The following is a 21,109-nucleotide window of genomic DNA, read 5'->3' on the forward strand; positions in this document are numbered from 1 at the left end:
GGAAGTAGATGTTCCCCGGTTGAAGCTTGGAGAGTCTTATTTTGTCTCCTTTTGATTTCCAAGCTGACAAGTCAGTAATACTGTTCATATTTTCCCAACCCAGTGGCAGTGTCTCTTGTACAAAAGATGAACTTCAGCTGAACTTTTCACGTAGAGATAACTGAGCAGTCTTGAATTACCTCCGTGTGCTCTGACACAGTGAGGCAACGTAACTCCAAGAAGGTAGATGAATAAAGATGTATGAGCCATCGTGCTTTTGATTTTGTTGGAGTGGGAGGAAAAGATGATTCTATCTTAAGAGCGAGTCCTTGGCTCAGTTACTGTAGACACCCATCTGTGAAGCTGCCTTAGAGTGGAGGAGTAGTGGATAGGCGGTGTCTGGTTGCACAAGTCCAATTCAAAGTTGAAAAAACCTAAATCACTACACAACACAGGTTTCTCCTAAAACATGACCTCCTCACAGCTTCCATAATCACTTCCCACAATGCTCGACCCGTCGTAGCTGCGACAGTTCTGCCTTGCAGGTCGTATTTGAGGCTGGGTGGGGTTGGGTGCCTGGGACAGACTGGCCTGCTCTGCATAGGATGGCATGGCCACACTTAGACACATGCTGAGTCTCTTATAGCCTCCCGAGACGTTGTCCAGGCTGCGAGTCTGCTGTGTGGGGTAGAAGCTGATAGCAGTGTACTCGTTTGGGCACTGAGAGCTGGGAAGAGGAAGCCCGTCTGGACCCAAGAAGTCATCCAGATTCTGGTTGCTGTAGCAGGGTGGAAGGGGTGCGCGACGGTCACAGCGATCTAGTGGGAACGGGAAACCCCCAAACCGAGAGTTCCTACGTGAGTCTGCGGTATTGGTGGAGTAGGTGTCCTCTACGATGTCAAACTGGGGGAAATCCTGGACAGATGGACGCCCATAGTAGTCTGGGTCAGCTGGGTAAACTAAGAACAGATGAAGAAAATACCAGGATTAGAATTATTTGTGTTAAAACATGTGAAAAGCCTCTATGCCAAAATCCTGATCAACACAGGAAATAGAAGTGTTGAATCTCAAAAAGGCAGCTGATGATGTTTTTGACCTTTTCTCTGTGTGTGTGTGTGTGTGTGTGTGTGTGTGTGTGTGCGTGCGTGCGTGCGTGCGTGTGTGTGTGTGTGTGTGTGTGTGCAAATAATGACAATGGTGGTCAAAGTGGATGCCCAGCCAGAAGCTGGCAGCGGGATCTTAAACACTTGACATGACCTGTCATCGGGTCTATAGAGGATTGACTGGATGAACATTTACAACAGACTTCGTTTATCAATGTATTTGACGCTAGCCCAATTAAAAAGGTTTTTCACAGCCAACTGGTTTTAGAAAACACCTAAAATGCCATAACTCAGTCTATTTTATAGACATTGAGCTGGATTTTTATGTGGCTATCTGAGAATGAAAATGATTGTGTGATCTTGCAATATAAAAGAATTGTACGTGCTATTTTCAAGTTTTCCCCTAAATAGTTTTTAAATCGTAATTTGTCAACATGAGGTGGTCTAAGTATAAAATTCTATCACTAATAGCAACAACTATCATCTTTAGCTTAAAACCTGTTCATAGCTGTTCATCTAAATAGAAAATTATGACTTTGAGTCATAAATTTGATTCATGAATTGTGTCCTGTTTCCAAAAAATTATGCAACGGTGGCATAAAGGAGGTATGGGGCAATCTCTGCGCTGTCACGGACTTCTGTTTATCTTGTACAAAGCGTGCTGTTTATTGCGATCAAAGTCATGCTCATTATGTTTTTTAACAAGCCGCTCCTAAAAGTGTCTGTCCTCCAATGTCCCCATGCAGTGATCTGAGCTCCAGCTCAGCAGAGAGAAGCTCCTGGAGCTCTGCATCGCTCCTGCTTATCATCTCAACTGGTTCTGTTAACAAAAGCAAAACTTGCGGCCTATTGTTATTTTCATTTTCAATATAGTTGCTGGCCAAGGCTCGGCATCAACTCCCATGTGACAATGACACCTCCCTCTGTTGCACCAAAGCATAATATGTATTCACAAGTCAGGTGTTGTGGCAATATTACTAACAAGCTTGGCAGAACGAATGTCACAAAATTCCGACATCGCCATGCTGCCAAGGCACATTCATAAGAGACACCATGGCAGCAGTATTACGCTGATTGTGGTGTGTCTTCTAAAAAGGGCTACCAACTCTGCTTTGCAACGCTGCTGTTTTATCTTCACACATAACAAAAGCCTAAAGGAGTGTAACTGAGTTGCTAAAGTTAACGATTAGCCTCTACTAGCTGAGATGTTCTCTGCTGTTTCCAAGACGCTAAAGCATTGACAGCCTTGGCGTGGAGTGGTCAGGCTTTTCGACCATATATTTTTTATCAGAAGCTAATGCAGGATATAGGTGTAAGAGACTATTTTCACGTACAGCCTGCATGTTGAACTCAGAGTGAGCGATCATTTTCAAAAACAACAAGCAAAACATGGTTGAAGGTGAAGGACCTCTTTAAGAAAGTCCTTAAAATGGCTGAAAATCACTTTTTAGACAACAGACATAAAATGTCAATACAGCTATATTCAGTAAACTATTAACTACCAATAGCGTTAAAGTAAAAGTAAGATAATAAAATGGAAGTTTTGTACACGATTCTACAGAAAGGTTTTTGCCCCAGACCCATAAAAAGCACACCACATCTCAGTCACAGCATCATCAGGTAATAATCATGGAACTCCTTGCAGTACTCTGCATGTTAAAGCCACCTAACTCTTTTTTCAGGATCCTTAAATCATCACTTATGCCACTGAAACACCCCCATCATTAAGACTCTCACAGCTGCTGTGTCACATGCAACATTGGGACAAGTTGAGGCTTCTGAAAAGTCTGTGACAATTTGCATGTTAAATCCTTCACCACAGTTCCCTCAGGTAGTGTGGGTTTGAGCTGAGAGAGCTCAGTGTGAAGTCTCCTCATTTTTCCTAAAGGCAAAGCCACAGAGAAGCACTTCTAAGGACTGCAGCAGACAATCCCGTTCTTCACATTTCAATAGGAACCTCAAGAAAAAGCTCTTCTAGCTTTTGTTTATGTTAGGTTCTTTTTATGCACCTGCTCTTTGAAATCTATCATAAACTAAACCCACAGCCTGCAAACGTTGTCGTGAGTGTCTTTGTCCTGAGCATCAATGCAAACAACATATTCTTGAACTAAATTAAAACAAAAACCACATCCTGGGAACAAAAATGTGATTTAAATCTCAAATGACTTTTGGGTCCATATTTGCACAATTTTCATTTAGAATTATTTTATACAACGTTGTTCTGTGCATTTTTGTCATTCAAAACTTCAAAGCAAAGAATAAATACAAAAGAAAACTTCTGGGGTAACAGATTATTTAAAAAGAAAGATTTAGGCCATTTCTTTTAACTTTAACAGTCACAGTGGACTCTACTGTTTCCTGTTTTTCTTTCATTATTTTCTGCTGTTATAAAAAATCTAACTGAAAGTATACTCCCATCTAAATGCCCCTTTTACAATTTTCTGTTGAATAGACAATTTTTTGGTGTTTTTTGTAAATGTTTTTCAAAATTAAACTAAAAGAGGACTATTATGAGTTCAGCTGCACACTTTACAACAATTAACTTTACTGAGATTTCCTTTTTCACACCCAATACTAATAAAACAAACAAAAAAGCCCACTAAAAGAGAAATGATTTTGAATAATTTTACAAGTGTTTTTTATTATGTGAAGAAATTAAAGTAATCTCATAAAGAAAATCTATCTATCTATCTATCTATCTATCTATCTATCTATCTATCTATCTATCTATCTATCTATCTATCTATCTATCTATCTATCTATCTATCTATCTATCTATCTATCTATCTATCTATCTATCTATCTATCTATCTATCTATCTATCTATCTATCTATCTATCATCTATCTATCTATCTATCTATCTATCTATCTATCTATCTATCTATCTATCTATCTATCTATCTATCTATCTATCTATCTACCTACCTACCCACCAACCCACCTACCTACCCTACCTACCTATCTAAGATTGCAAGTATTTAATGGAAAATTTGATTGCTTTTAATAATGCTTATTTGTTAAAGTGTGAGAAAAGACAGGTTTCCAGCAAAGTAAGAAGACTCCTTTGGTCCTCAGTCTTTGCTGTATTTGGGCAGCAGGTGTAACATGCAAGGCTAAAGCTGATATGGAGAATCAGATCCACAATATAAAGTTTGAACTATTCCCTTTAAGTCACAGATACAGCACCAACAATCAGGTGTAAAATAATGAAACTGTCATTCATTCAACATGCAACAACATTTTATGTCATATTGAGGGAAATCAGTGCCAAATCTTATACAATAGTGATATTTTTTTTCATGACCTCTGAACATTTGCACTAGTTTTCTCAAAAAACTGAAACAGCAGGCAGAAGTGTGCACTTGTAACTAGATGTGACACTTTTGTTTTCAGGGTTGTGTAGAGCATCTAACATGTTATATTGTTATCTAAACATCTGGAGTGCATCTGCATTTTGAATCCTAACTTTTGTACGATCTGGGTCCTTGGCTTTTGCTGCTGCACTTGCTTGTCCCCCAATCTCGGGACGCTTGGGCTCGAAATGTTAATAACTGTAGGACATGTATAGGTCAGAGTAGATCACAGTGTTCCCACGGCGAACTCCAGTTAGTATTGATATTTTCTTTAAAGGTTTAGATTTTTGTCATTTAACTTATCTAAAGAGTCTCCTTTTAAATGGGACAACCAACAAACCAAGAACACACTCACCAACTAATACCTCAAACCTCCTAATAACAGAACCTGTTTTAAAAAGGAAAGAAAAACTGAAAATAATATCAGAGGAAAAATTCTGAAGCATGCAGTGACAATGCTCTGTGACTGACAGAAACACCCTGCAGCAGTGTTTCCTGCCCTTCATCCTGGAATCTCAGACTAACAAGTTGGAAATAAAACACAGCTTGTTCAAATACAACCGCATTTAAGAAAAGCCCTCTTGTTGTCTCCTGGGTTATGGAGAATACCAAGCAGGAAAGCATCTGTTTGTACTGTGAGAAAGGCACACAGGAAACACTGGCAACTAACCAATAAACACCAAGCATCTTTGTGGGAGGAAGAAAATGAGGCTGAGGCAGATGGGTAAGGAAGAGGAATTAAAGTACGGTGGGAGACAACATCACAGGGTGAAGGACAAGCAGGTGAAATATGACAGCAGTCTGACTGAGACAGAAACAGTGAATGAAAGCAAATGTGATAAGGTGAGTGAGTAATGAGGAGAGATAACAACAGACAATGAAAACTAATGAAAGACGAAGACAAAGTCAAAGACTGAATGTTTTCAGGTTTGAGTGATGACTTCACTTTAAATCTACTTCCATCAGTTAGTCATTGTTCACTCTGTCTCTAAGAATTTACTTTTACACACAGTAACAGCTGAACCGCTCTACTGACTCCTACTGCAGAGCTGGGTGTCAGATCACCCTGCAGAGAGATTACAGCTCGATCCTGTTGCCTGCTTGAACTTACAGGTGCAACTTGGCAAATTGGAATATGGAGCAAAGTTTCATTTATGTCAGGGATTCAACTTAAAAGGTGAAACTAATCCATGAGATAGATTAGTTATATGCAAAGTCAGATAATAAAATCCTTTGTTTATTATAATTGTGATGATTATAGCTTACAGCTGAAAACCCCACATTCACAATCTCAGACTAGGGCTGCAGCTACCGAATATTTTTGTAATCGAGTACTCTATCGAATCTTTCATCGATTAATCGAGTACTCTAATACATAACCCTTTAGTGTTTGTTAACCAGTACACCAAATAGCATGTTATAAAATATGAAAGACCTCTTAAAATGAGCAAGCAATTGCCAGTTATTCTTCAAGTTTTATTCAAAATTAGTTTTCAAAACTTCAGCACTTCAACTTTACTTCACAGTAAACAAATGCAAGTGGCTGCAGCCCAAACAGCACCAGAACCGCTCACGGCGCAGGCGCAAACATGGCTCACCAGCTGTTTCCCTATTAACACACGTTCGTTTTACTTTCTACATTTTTTTTTCTCACACAATAACAAGGATTGTTGAAAGCATGTTTGCCGTGGTTATGTCAAATTTTACTGATCACAAAACAATTATTTACTTTATTTCGTTTTCCTCTCATAAATACCTGTGTCCTCCTGCAGCAATCCTGAGGGACAACAGACATCAATAACAGCACAATAAAAAGTCAGACGTGTTGTGTAAAAACTGCTATTTTTAGCACATTTTTAGGTCCGACGTATTGCTACCAGATGCACAATGTGAGCTAAAACTAAGTGCTACAAATGAAAAAGTCGCACAGTATCCACAGAATATATAGCGGACCTCCGAGTCCGCTTGCAGAAGTGACATTTACATGTGTAAATGCCTTAGGATGTGAAAAATGGCCCCACACCTTTGACATTTTCTGTCTTTTTCAAATTCAGTTCAAATTCAAAGATACTTTATTAATTCCAGAGGGAAATTACAGTTTCAGTACACATATTTCAAAGATCAGACACACATAGGCAAAGATGCATGGCAAGAATTGGTGACTGTGGTCATTCGCAACCCTGAGTCGTGCTACCTTAATAGAGATCAGAGGGTTACATGAGGACTGGTTGAGGTGGAGGGAAAAAAAGGCACGTCAGAGTTACCCTCCACAGGGAGGGCAGCTCTGCTATGCAAAAAAAAAACCCAAAGAAACCCGCCTCAGACAGAGATGCAAAAGACTTCAGACATCACACAACATAAGTGTCCACTAGGTGGGGTGGTGGGTTTGGGAGTCTCCACACGTCAGTTCCTGCAGCCACGATAAGCAGCACACGTCACCTCACTCTGGACAGGGGAAGGAGGTCGTTGAGTTTTGGAGGGCACAGTGACTCCTGGAACGATTCGGCGGCCGTCACAGCCCCAGGCTGGGATAGGAGACAGAGTTGCCATAGCGATGGCAGCATTTCACATTTCTTCTGGGGGGGGAGTATTCGTTGCAGCCTTACAGGCTCAAGGGCACCAGATTCAGATTAGAAATTGTTTTGGGGCCAATTCCGTTGGTCCTCAATCTCTCAAAATCCCAATAAGGGCGTAAATTAATCCATCCCAATCCGTGCTGATTCGTCCACTCGCTCCTTGATGGCATCCATCTTTTGTGCCAACACATGAATCTCAGCCAAAGTTCCAAGCTTACAATTCATCTTGACAATTATGTGAGTCTGTGAATTCACAGCGTGGTGTAATCCATCCCTGAGCTCGGGGAGAGCGCCAATATTCCTTGACAGCTCGTACATTTTCCGGTAAGCCAGGAAGCCCCCTAGGCCAAAGAGATGGAAACCTGACGCCAACACCACGAATATCCAGACGTCTTCAGAATCCTCTACAGACAGTTGAGAGAGGCAGATCAGGTTCCACTGTTTCCAGGAGTCCATTATATACCCAGCTGGCTCTGTCCCAGAGGGGCATTCAGGAGCCCCGTCTCCCAATCTCATCGTTGAAAAATGTTATCAATCGCGTTGAGTGACCAGCTGACCAGGTCCATTTTTAATAATTTCCAGTTTCCAGAAAAATGTGGAAGCAGCCATGCACCCAAAGACAAAGAGCCTTGGGGATAAGATAGAGAGGAGAGGAGGAAAAATGCATATGCACTCTCCAAGAGCCGGAAGAAGAAGACTCCACCGGGGTCCACGTTGTCCACCATGGCTTAAGAGAAAGTTAAATAACATTCGCTATTTGCGTGTGCATTCAGTGCAGTGTGTATGTGTGTCGCTTATTTCAGTCCGGGTGAAACATGACCCCGGGTGATTGCAAAGCCATGAATTAATTAAACATGAATTATACAAAGCCTCGAGACAGAGAATTTGACTTGAGGACTTTTTGTACTCAAATTATTCAAGGTACTCGAGGACTCGTTTCAGCCCTATCTCAAATTAGAACAATGTGAAAAGGTTCAATTTTCTTGCTTCAAAGTGTCACACTCTAATCAGCTAATGAACCCTGAACATCTGCAAAGGGTTCCTGAGCCTTTAGATGGTCTCTCAGTCTACACTGAATCACTGACATAAATAGAATTTTGAACCATATTCTCATTTTTCCAGTCTGACCTGTACATTTACAACGTATGTTGAGACAAATTTATTCAAGCTGCCCACGACTGATGAACATTAGTAAATATAAATTACACAGCCATTTATGTAGCTGCTGTGCTGTTGGTATAAAGGTGTTTTACAACACAAAAAGACACTTTGTGTTCAAGATTTGTCCAAAACAACTCAAACCATCTAAAAAATAAGTATTAATCTCTCTCATGAATGGGCTTCAAAGAAGGCCTGTAATTTTATTCTGTATTTACAGAGCTGATAAGTGTTTTTGTAGTCATAAAACGTGTTCATTTAGCTCAGCTCATCAGTGCTTTGCTGGGTTTTTTACACCATGACAAAGTCAGGAGGAACACATTCAGCAGAGAACAGGACTCTGAGGGCTGCCGCATTGTTAATAAATTACTCAGCCGTTGAAATAGTTTTTTATACAACAATTAATTATAGATAACTTTTTACCCTCAAACTTCAGTGCTGGGGGAGATATTATGCAGGCCCTTGAGAAATGTGAATAAAAGTGTCTATTATGCAAATATATTGTTTTGATGAGGTTTTAAAATCTTTGCATTTTACCAGTGAGGCAGCAAATGTTTGCACCCTCTAGGCTTTTCCCTTAAATTAATGAGAATAAACTGTGCTTAAAAGAAAAAAAAAGGAGTAGGACTTCTTTAGAATTTATTTATATGTGTAGCAGATTTTACAACTTTACTCTTTATTGTTTGCTTTACTCTCATCTTGATTTTGTTTGATGACTGAAAACGGTGTAAACATTTGACAGGTTCTTGTGATTACTCTGTACCATTTCTAAAATGATCATGCTGATAGAGGACAAAGGCACCATTGACCCTGGCTTATTTACAGAGTACTTCCACATTGAAACAACATGTTTGATGGTCTCAGACAGGAGACCGACACGATCTCCGCATGAGACACATCAGATCTAACCTGGAGAGGATTTATACCAGAACAAATGTAAAGTGTTGAGACATCAGATACTTCCTTCTTAACTAGGGGGAAGATAACTAAAGTCCTGATTGTGTCCTTTATTCTCAGAGTTAAGGTCAAGCAGATAAACGACCTGCCATCCTGGTTTTCCCTGAGGAGCAATGGCATGACCAGTGCGTGATCTGCCTCCCTCTATCTTCCTCAAGAACATATCAGTGGATCTATGAGTCCTGGCTCAGTTCTATCGATCAGCAAAGGCGAAAAAACTCTGGAGCATCATGAGGGATTTACTAAAAAATGACTTAACTCACGTTTAAGTTATAAAAAACTGCTAAAGTGGGACTCTTTAGTAGTGTTTTCTGTGTAAAACATGTGGATAGCTTCCTAAATAGCCTCTATTCTGAAAAAGAAGGATTACATCCAACAGGACAGATGAGCTAATGGCCACTATGGATGCTGACCAGAAAAAAATAATATTGCTGCCATGCTAAAACAGCTCAGGTTTCAAGGTATTATTCAGTTCAACTGAATTCTGTTTATTATATTGACGATGCATGATGCAAGTAATCTCAAAACAAACATTCCAATTGAACTTTCTAAAATGTGTATTGATTTCAGTTCATTTTTCCAGTTAGTTAAAAGTTTCCAAAGGAAACCCAGCAGATTGCATCGAGTCACTGACTTGTGTCAGAGACTTTACAGCAATCCCCATACTAACCAATCATGTAGCCACAGTGGAGAGGGAAACTCACTTCATGCAACATTATTTTATAAACTCCTACCTTCAGTTTTGTATTACACATTTATTTTCATCAAAATAATTGTTTATTTGTAGTTTGAAATTTAGGAGATAGAAGCTTTTATTAAATACATTCTGCTCTTGGCTGCTGTCAGATTAGTAATACCCCATCGACCTTCAACGACATAAATACTATTTCTCCAAACAGGGTCTTTTTCCTTCTGTTTAATCTCAGAACATTTCCAAAGATCAGGGATCAGGGTTCTTGTTCTGTGTGCGCACGAAGCAGTACAAGTGATAATGCTGCTGGAATTCATAATTTTATCCTTCTCAGCAGCAGCAGCACTGCAGGTGCTCTCCATGTCCAACATGTGCGTAAGCCAGGTCCTTAATCAACTTAAAGTTGTGCACATTTTTCTGCTATATTTTCTTTTATGAATCCCAAAGTTTGCGTGGAAAGTTGCTTACGCAGTTTTCCGACCCCGTGTTGTGCATAAGCAAGCTTGATAAATGAGGCCCCTGATCAATATTGCCAACAAGTGACAGCCACTTTTCTCAATAAGAATGACCTGTATTGGTATAGCGCCTGTCCGAGTCAGAGTACTCCGAAGCCCTTTACACTTCAGCGAATCATTCAACAGATTTCTGGGTTTAGTTAAACTTGAACTTAAATGTTTACATCTGTTTACTGTTTTGAACATTTTTGTCCATTTTGGTGGATTTTTGTGAAGAACTTTATGACTTCTGTCTGTAACAAGTGTTACATAAAAAACATTAACTTGTTTATTTGTGTGTGGAGAATTTAAACCAATTTCAGAAAGGAAATATTTTGTTTACAGAAAGAGACATGAAGATAAACGTAGTCCAAAGACGGAGCAGCATGGGCCTCACACAGGAACAATTCTTCAATTCATCTTTTATCTGAAACTCCAGAGGAAAAAGACCCATGGATTCAGCAAATGCTTCCAAAAAGCTGCTTTTCCCACTACCTGTTCATCACTTTGCAATCAAAAGATTTATTCAGAAACACTTTTGATGAAACTGTGATTTGACATATATATATATATATATATATATATATATATATATATATATATATATATATATATATATATATATATATATATATATATATATATATATAATTTTCAGGGTTATTTGAGATCGAATTTGGGAATAAGGAAACACCAATGTTTTGGGAAAAAATGCAATATGGTATTTATGGAATACAGTGAAAATAAAGAGTTATCTATTTGCACTTTGATAAAGGGTTTTCAGTTGGACTTATATGAACTAAGTAAATTGATTTTAACTTAATTCAAGGACAAGGAATTAAAAAAAGAGATTTGAAATAAATGATTACCCTATTTTCACGACCATAAGGCGGACTTAAAAGTCTTAAATTTTCTCCAAAATGTACGCCGCGCCCTATGGTGCGGTGCGCCTATTGTGTTGTTGTGAGACACGAATGTAGTTGAAGACAAGGGGCGTAGCGTGAACATGCGGACGTGAGCAAAGACAGACCCCGAATAGTTGTAAAGGGTAGGTATGCGTAGTATGCTGAACATTGTTCTGACAACCCTGAGAATGGCACCTGCTAAGAGACACGCCTATGAAGCACAGTTTAAACTGCAACCGATCAGCTACGCGGAGAAACACAGGAACAGAGCAGCGGCGATACGCACAACGGGACACGAAAAATCAGCTTTTACTGTTGTGCTTGGCTGCCATGCTAATGGACAGAAACTGCCACCTATGGTGATTTTTAAGAGGAAGACTGCCTAAAGAGAAATTTCCAGCTGGAGTCATCGTTAAGGCTATGGGCTGGATGGATGAGGACAAAATGAAAGAGTGGCTGAATGAGGTGTATGCGAAGAGACCAGGTGGTTTTTTCCACGCGTCACCGTCCCTGTTGATCTGTGACTCCATGCGCGCTCATCTCACGGACGGTGTGAAAAAACAGGTGAAGCAAATTAACTCGGAGCTCACTGTCATTCTGGGAGGCTTGACAAAGGAGCTCCAACCGCTGGACAATGGCGTGAACAAGGCGTTCAAAGTAATGCTGCGAACGGCGTGGGAGCGATGGATGAGAGATGGCGAACACACATTTACGAAGACTGGGAGGCAACGCCGGGCGAGTTATGCCACAATTTGTGAATAGATTGTAAATTCTTGGGCTAATGTGTCTACTTGTACTGTTGTTCGGGCTTTTGCAAAAGCCGGCATCATTCACAAGGAGACGGACGGCAACGAGACAGACTCTGACTGTGACGAGAGAGAACCTGGCGGGTTTGACTGTACTCTAGCCCAGTTGTTCTTATCAGATACAGAAGATGAGGACTTTGATGGATTTGATGATTAATTAATAGCACTCAAATAAAGCACAACCAAACTCATATTTGCTCCCGCTGCCTTTTTTAATAAAACACAATTCAAATCACACTATTTTCTTAGGCCTATTAATAACACACATATGATTTTGTTCATGTGGAAAGTTTATGTGGTTAAATCCACCAACTACCGGTAAACACATTCTGAACTTCAACACATCGCATAAGAAGAGCAAGAGCCATCAGCGCACTCAATGAGGAAGTGCACGTGCGCTCTAAACCAGGTCTGAACCAGGACTAGACCAGTAAAGTGAAGCATGCTTTTGGCTGTTAATAATTTTCACAATGTCTGGTTTGCACTGATATGTTCCGAGTCCCGAGCCCGCACAGATGTTTTACCGGTACGTTTTACCGCGCCCGCGCCCCATAACCCGGTGCGCCACCCGTAACTGAAGCTGCGTCCTATAACACGGTGCGCCCTATGGTCGTGAAAATACGGTAAATTATACAAGAATAACCGGACAGGGGGAAATGATTTTTCCTAGAACAAAAGGACAAGAGAGATTAAATACAAAGTCAGAGATAGAGATGAATCAGTTGCAGAAAGACAAAGTGGAAGATGGACAAGTAGCGATGGAGGACAAATCATTTTGTTTTTAATGTTATTGCATCCATTCAACCTCGTCTATGAATGCTTCATCTTCCTGAGTTCAGTCAGCATCTTGTCCTGGACGACTGTGCTGCATCAACATCAAATACATGTTTACTATCAAGCACTGTTCAGCTAGAGCCTTTGAAATATCCTGGAAAGTTGGCTGATTATTGAGCGTTCATTTATTGACACTTTAATTCACCTGCAGCTGGAGTATCAAAGAAGCCAACATGCCAAGTTCTCCGTCTCCAAGACTCATACATGTGAATTTTATATGTTTCTTTTCTCTTTGTCATCTCCTGTTGCATCGCTGTTTATTCTGTGGTGGGTTTTAAATAAAGAAAAAAGCTCTGAAAAGTTTAGCTTAGAAAACAGCAAATTTGGTACCTAGCATAATTTATTAGGCTTTGAAAATATCACACATTTTCACTTGCTCTAATTAAGGCATTCTTACAAATGTACCTACTAAATCATTTGCACAGGTTAGCAGCTAAAAGAAAAGTAATGAAACCATTTGGACAATTTCTCTTTGTCTAAAAAAATCCTCACATTTTCGATAGGTTGCCAAAAGCAACAGTTTTACATTTTTAATTCTCAGAGGAATCACTTGTGAACATTTTCACAATTTTGTTTTCATACGTATCGTCATATTTCATTGTCCCCAGTTACCTGAGTAGTGTATTTGTGTTAGCATGTTTTATCATGTCTTTATTGCTATTGTCTGTAATTTTTTTCTTTACAAGATTGAACTTTTAGTAGTTTCCTAGGCACAAAAAAGGCCATTGGCCATGTGTTCTTTACATAAAATCTCATTTGCAATGTTTGATGTGTAATTTTATTTTTTACAATTCCTCTTTAAACAAAACTAAAATAAATTAATAGTCAAGTTTAATATCAGAATAAATCAAAGTTACTTATAGAGCGTAAGAGCATGAGAATATAACGGCTCCAACACATGCATGTTTACCATGGCTGCCATGCGTAACTTGTGTTTGTTTGAAGCGTTGTCTGTGCCCGTCCCCTAAAATTAATGTGATGCGTTTGCAAGATGCAATATGTGAATAACCAGTAGAGGGAGTTGACTAAAGAGTGAGACATGCTTGCCATTGTCACACCATGCATTCTGGCTGCTATAGTTTGTTTTGGATGTACCCAATAATCCAGCTCTCTGTCTGCTCTGAGTTCCATATTCTGCCAACATCAATGGACTTTGAGTATCGGGACGCCCTACGCACACACATCACTGGCCGGGAATGGGCGACTGAAAGGCACAAGGGTGGAAGTGCGAGTATTGGGACTAAGAAACTCTGCTGTTAACAGGTGGACCTGATGGTCTTTGTCACAGTGTTAGGGTTTTGGTGTTCAATCAAAGCCTCAGTCCATAAAAATAACCTTAAATTGTTGCAGTTTCCTGCTAACCTCTTGGTTCTCTGGGATTTTACTTTTGCTGCCATGTCAGCTTTTTAACTCTATTTTTGAGCTTTTACATTGTTCTATTCTTCCTTTGTCTGCAGTTTGGGTTGTATAGTCACCTCTGATCATGACAGAAGATAGAGCTAGCAACCAGGGGTGTGACTAGTGGAATAAGGAGCAGCGGGGTTAAATTTCAGATGAAGGAAGGTGTGTGAGATGCTGATTTACTGAGGAGATGAGGGAGCAAACTAACTGTAAAACAGGAAACTACACTAGAATACTATCAGCTAACACATAGAATGCCTTTAAAAACTTTAGGAAGAAACCTACAAGTGATTGAGCTTAAGTGGCACATCATATTTTTTCCACAAAACACTCTACTGAAGCCAATTTATATTCCATCCCTGCCTAAAACTGCCATTACAATATCTGTCGATGTTCATTTACTGAGCCATCATGACGGATGGGTAAAAAAGGTCTGCTTTGATCAAAAAGAACCTTTGTGTATCAATAATTTCATTTCAAGTCCAGATTATCACTTATAATTCAAGCATTTCTGTATTCAGGACAAAGCTCACAATAGCTGTCTTAAATAATTTGTTGTTATTGGTGTCAAACTCACACACACCTTCATAGTCCATATCCCAGCGGGCCTTCCTGATGGAGTCATTGTCGGAGCTTGATGGTGGTCTGGCAGGAAGGTTGGGAGCCACGCTGCACACAACTGGCCCGTGGGTCTTTAGGGATCCAGCACTTGAAGAACCAATTTGGCTGCGAGGCCTCAGAGACCTGAACGGTGTGTGGTCCAAGTTGTTGGTGGAGCTGACTAAGTTCATCTCAATGGATTTACCTTCCTGGCAGTCTGGTTTAAGGCTCTTGGCCAGAGTGGGCTGGAAATACCTGTTAGTACAAAAAAGAAATTCTAATTAGTTAAAGTCTGTGAGCCTGATGTGACACAGATACCCTATGGAACTTTTTGAATCAGCACCATTCGGTACAACTTTCTGAGTCATAAACTTCAAAGTCAAGACATATGTAGTTTACAAAAAGACATTTACTCTGGTAAAAAGAATGAATTAGTTTTAACAGAAAGTTGTATTTTTCTCCAGCATAACATTTTGTTTCCCCAGGCTTATATATTATTTTTAGCAGATTTTCAGTTCTAACTGAACTAATCAGTTAATCCAAGGTTTTACCCAGATGTTTGGGATTATAAAACAAGTTGGGGAAAAAAAGGAACATGTGTGCTCCGAAAAGAGACTTGAGACCTAATTTTGTGTAAAACAAAGACGGCTACTCCATCCCACTTACCCGTTTGAATCCTGAACACATGCAGGCGTTTTCTTCTTCTGCTGAACATAGATTTTCCTGACACAAACAAAAATGCCAACCAAGAAGACTAATCCTAGCACACCGCAACAGATTATGGAGATTTCCACATAGCTATTCACTGGAGACACCTGAAAGGAAGTGACGGCACATGAGTGACTTGGGATAATTATACAATTAGGCACAAAATCGAGATTTTCCATAAAACTGACCACAGGTAGTGAAACACAGTGGATGGTCCCTCCATTGACCTCACAGTCAAACCCTCCTGGACAGAAATTGGGCAAACAGACGCCAACCTCATTGTGGCAGCTAAGAGAAAACAGGATTAGGTGGTTAGCGAGCAAAGAAAACTCTAATTTCCATCAGTTTACAGTTGAATACCTGATGGCTTTTCTATGACCAAAAGAAAAGTAGATGTTTTTGTGATGTTTTATAAGATGTGCTTCAGAAAAGAACAGAACATTTTTTGGTGTATATTTGAAAAAGCTCATACAATGATCAAGGATGGACCTACAAAGACATGCGTGGTCATTTAAAGCAGGTTTGGAGCGCTAAACCCCCACATTATAATAAACTTTGGCCATTTCCAATTTAATTAAATTTCAGTTTATTTACGAAGCACTGCTAATAGCAACAAAGGTTCACCAGTGTGAGGTAAAATATGCTGAGGCTGATGGCTTCTTATGCATTTTAAAGAGTTTTTGTTTCTCATCAAATTTAAATAAAAAAAAGTCAATAAATTTGTTTGCACTTGAAAAAAAACTGATTAAAGTGATTAAATGTCAACCATGAAAGTGATAACTATGTTTTATTATTTGTGCTTTCTGCACATGCATTCTGTTTGATTAATGAGATAACACTGAATGAAACTGAGTGATAATAAATGACCTGCACTTGTATAGCACCTTTCAGAGTCAGAGGACTCCAAAGCACTTTACACTAGAGTGTATCATTCATCCATTCACACACACATTCACACACTGAAGATGATGAGCTACAATGTAGCCACAGCTGCCCTGGGGCACACTGACAGAAGACCAGTGTGTCCAGATTTTACAAAACAGACAACAGCAGCACAAAAAACTGCCACCTTGGCCTGAGAGTGAAGGTTACATTTGGCTGATGGTACCAAAAGCTTCACCGGGCCCTTCATCTCCTCCCTTCAAGCAGGAAACACCATCCTAAGACCCGATGGAGCTCTGATTGATAAGTGCAGGTGGTGCTACAGAGAGCCATCATTCGGGTTTTGCACAAAACTGACTAACATTCACTTTTAATTCAATTCAATTCAAGTTTATTTATATAGCGCCAAATCACGACAAGAGTCGTCTCGAGGCACTTCACATAATAAACATTCCAATTCAGGACAGTTCATTAAGCCAGTCAGAAATAATGTTTCCTATATAAGGAACCCAGCAAATTGCATCAAGTCACTGACTAGTGTCAGTGACTATACAGCAATCCTCATACTAAGCAAGCATAAAGCGACAGTGGAGAGGAAAACTCCCTTTCAACAGGAAGAAACCTCCAGAGAATCCTGGCTCAGTATAAGCAGCCATCCTCCACGACTCACTGGGGATCGAGAAGACAGAGCAGGCGCGCACACACACACGCACACGCGCACACGCACACACACACACACACACACACACACACACACACACACACACACACACACACACACACACACACACACACACACACACACACACACACACACAGACAAGTAATGTGTCTATAGTTATATTGTGATTTCCTAGTAAATATTCTATTCGGTGAAAGATAAACTTTATTGTATTTATCCTAGTGGATCTATAATTAAACGGATAAAGTAGCAGTAGCACATCCAACGTCAAGGAAAGCAAAAAGTTATTATCCCTCATTTCTCAGATGCCAAATTCACTTGATGCACTTATCTAAAATCTTTTTCAAACAGCATTTTAAAGAAAAAAAATAAAGTATTGAGTGTTCCATTTTAACATTTTTACATCTAAATTGATGAATTATATTTTGAAATATGTTTTTGTGACAACGGGAGATGCTGAGTTTTGCACGTTTTGTTTCAACTGCCTGCATTTTAGTGGCTGACCTTTGTTTCATGTGAACTTTATTCATCATTATTATTTAAAGAACAAGAATCATACGTGCAATTTTCTGCTAAGTACTGCTTTCCTTTTATTTGAATGATTACGACATCCAAACATATTGAAACATTTTCACAAACTTTAAAAGTCATCAGAAAACGCCCACGTTCTGCAATTATGATCTGCAAACAGTCATTTTTCACTCACTTGGTTATTCAAAACCCCATCTGGAACATAGATTACTGTCAACAGCTGTGAAGGGCAATGCAATTCCAAAGACAAAGTCAACAAGAAAAATGTGCAAATGTAGCTGTACTTTTTTCTGAAGGCCCATGGTGGTGTGAGTGGAACAGACCTTTTTGGTGAAAGGGTAATGAGCAAAGCTGGTATGTGTTGGAGGAGTTTAGTCAGTTGCATAAAAATGCAAATTCAAGGCTGTGCAGAGTGTTATTCCAATCCAAGCTTGTACTGCTAGTATGTTTCACATAATGAGGATTGTGATGTTTTCTTCTTTTTACTCAGCCTTGTTGGAATCACGACAATACCTCTGAGGATTAGTTACAATTCAGTTTGTGTACGCTTGCCGATTGACAACAACTCACTTGGGAATGTTGGAACTGTAGAGTTTTTATTTTATGACTCCAGTTTTTTAAGTGTTGGGCTCAAGCTGTTTATGTGTTTTAATTTATTTTTCATATTTGCATCAAAAAGTCTGAAAAAACCTTATAATTTAGCCAGCGTATGTGTGCCTTTGTGTGTGTGTGTGTGTGTGTGTGTGTGGGGGGGGGGTGTTAGGCTACTGGTTGGCTTTTAAAGTCAATACCATGTACGATCATGATCAGAATGCTATTTTCAAGCTTTGACCAAATTGGTTCTGACTCCATCATGAGATGATCTTGGTTTAAAACCTTAGCATGAAAGATGGCAAGAGATTTGCATTCCTTACAAAAATGATATAGGACTTAGATTTTACCATTTGACACAACGCTGTTCTTATATTCATTTTAAAAGTTCCCAGGATGTTTTTGTGTATTTTTCAGCGAGGCAACATGGTACATCCTGATCATGGATCTCTTCAGATTGCAGTAAGGCTGAATTCACTGGTCTCCTTGAAAAAGCTCAGGGCTCTTCTGAAGACTTCTGTAACTGAGGATCACAAATGCTATTTTCAAGCTGGGTTTGTACTGTTTTCTTTTATCAAAACGTTGTTTCTGTTACTGATAAGAAAATGTGTGAGTTAAGCAGGGCGGTGTGTTGAAGCTGTCATCAGCTGATCAGGAGCTAAAGAGGTAGATGTTTTCATCCAAGTGTATCACGGCCATGAAGAACGAGGAAGACGTGATGAATATCTACGGCTGCAGGTGTGGATCTGCAGCCGTGCCCTTCTTAGTGTGACAGCGGGACGTCCCGAAGGTCCGCTCACCTGTTCACCGCTCAGACGTCCTGATCTTCTACCTTCCTAGATCATCCAGCTGTAACCTGTTTCTGATCATGTCTTTAGTTCCGCTGTAACACTGATGCGTCAGTCTCAGACGTCATGGAGCTCAGGTGTTGTTAGAACTACCTGTGTGTGTTTACCACCCAGCTTCAGCTCTTCTGTGTTTGGGTCTGACCCAAGTTAGTAATTGTAAGTCCTCCATCACGTTTGTGCCTCTTCTAGTGTCATTTTAAAGGATTTCATTTATTTATTTATTTAACCATTACTAGATTACCACCAACAGAAATGCTACTAAAAACACACAACTATGTGAAGCTGGAAACATTAAAATGCTGTGCAAAATTACATTTCTTTCTGTAATTTAACTAGATCGAGAAACCATTTAAAGGCTCAGGAACCTTTAAAGGTGTTTATATTTGCTATGTATAATTTTAGCTGATTGGGGTCTTGTTAAATATCACACGGTGACATTTTAGTAGTTTAGATTAGTGTAATGTTCCTGTTAGTAGTTCCTCTTGTTAAGTGCTTATTTGTTTAAATTATTCAGGTTTATAAAAAAACATTTGGACATCCATTTTATTATGTTCCAGTCATTAGTCATTTATATTTCACTATTGTAGTAATTTATAGTAAATTAAGTAAGTTTACTTAAGAGGGGAACCCATTTCTCTTGCATTCTTTAATGAAAAAAGTAACTAAGTAGTTATTTTTCTTGGTAATTAGTTACTTTTATATTCTCATAACTCTAAGTAACTGAGTTACTTTTTTGACAAAGTAATTAGTAACTAAAACTAATTACTTTTTAAAAGTAACTTTCCTAACATTGATTTGACCACTGTTTTTGTGTATAACTGACACACATGCATCATTGATTTTCTCTCTCTTTCTGTGTGTGTGTGTGTGTGTGTGTGTGTGTGTGTGTGTGTGTGTGTGTGTGTGTGTGTGTGTACCTTAGATCGGAGTTGTCCGTCGAGCAGTTGCACATGTAACCTTGAGCCATCGGTATACACACCCTGCCGCGGAAGCATGAGTGGGAGATGCACGGATTGTCAGGCAGCTCACATCTAACACCATGGAAGAGTCCCACACATGTGCAGTGGGGATCTGCAGAAATAAACACGACACGCTCAGACATCTGAGGCATGAGCGACCGGTCAAAGCTGCAGCGAGCATCCCCAACAGACAGGAATTATTCCCAGCAAAAGGTCAAACTGATCCAATCTGAAAACACGTGTTTGTTTGATGTTTGTAAGTGATCTAAACAACTAAATGTAACATAAAAGTTAAGCAAATCTTTTACAAATGCTAAATATTTTCCAATTACAGAAGAACTAATCAATCAACCACTTGGTGCATGGTGTTGTTAGTTTTAGTGCATTAGGTCAAACGGAGGATTAAATCAAATATCCTCATTAGCTTTATTATTTTCATTTCACAAACATCTCAAGAACAATAATGAGTAGAAAACACACCCTGACAGACTGTATTATTTGTAACACCTGTCTGAATACATTACCCTTACCTGAGAGGATCACTGGGGATATGAAATGTTCTGCTTTTTGCCACAGCAACGCTGCATTTGTACCTGGCACAAAACTAAAATGTGATTTGACATGCTGATGAATAAAATCCTGAGAGAAGAACTAGTGAGCTACATGCTTTCACTCAGCGATCACAAAGCCATCGTGGCCAGTTTCTTCTTGTGCAGGGAGAGGAATCAAATGAGATGCAGCCACGACTTGAAACACACATTTTGTAAAAAAAAAAGAAAAAAAGACATCAGGTAGTGGTTAGTTTTTGATAAGAACTGTGCTATTTTTATTTTCCAATCCATCGAAAGTTTTATCGCTTGCTACTATGTGTTTGCTTTGTTTTCCACGTGAACACAGGTAGAACATACGGCCCGCACACGCAGCCTCACTGTGAAGATCATGAGCACATCATCTAAACGCTCCTTTTGTCAGTGAAATTGCAGGTGTGCTCATCAGTGGCCTTTCCAGTAAAATAACTGAATCGAACTGCAAGATGTCTTCTTTTTTCTG

The 21,109-nt window shown here is 39.5% G+C and overlaps 1 protein-coding gene across 1 annotated transcript in view; it reads right to left on the reverse strand.

Moving 5' to 3' along the window:
* Positions 1-213: 213 nt before the first annotated feature.
* fat2 (FAT atypical cadherin 2) overlaps positions 214-21,109 on the reverse strand; it is a 118,318-nt gene continuing 97,422 nt past the window's right edge. The window contains exons 25-29 of the mRNA XM_015951953.3: positions 20,018-20,171; positions 15,755-15,854; positions 15,525-15,673; positions 14,842-15,113; positions 214-938 (exon numbers count right to left, since the gene is read on the reverse strand). Coding sequence (XP_015807439.3) covers positions 442-938; positions 14,842-15,113; positions 15,525-15,673; positions 15,755-15,854; positions 20,018-20,171 — 1,172 coding nt within the window. The 3' untranslated portion in view covers positions 214-441. The remainder of the gene's footprint in view (positions 939-14,841; positions 15,114-15,524; positions 15,674-15,754; positions 15,855-20,017; positions 20,172-21,109) is intronic.

The sequence above is a fragment of the Nothobranchius furzeri genome, chromosome 1 (assembly GCF_043380555.1).
Source record: "Nothobranchius furzeri strain GRZ-AD chromosome 1, NfurGRZ-RIMD1, whole genome shotgun sequence".
NCBI classification, from domain to species: Eukaryota; Metazoa; Chordata; class Actinopteri; order Cyprinodontiformes; family Nothobranchiidae; genus Nothobranchius; species Nothobranchius furzeri.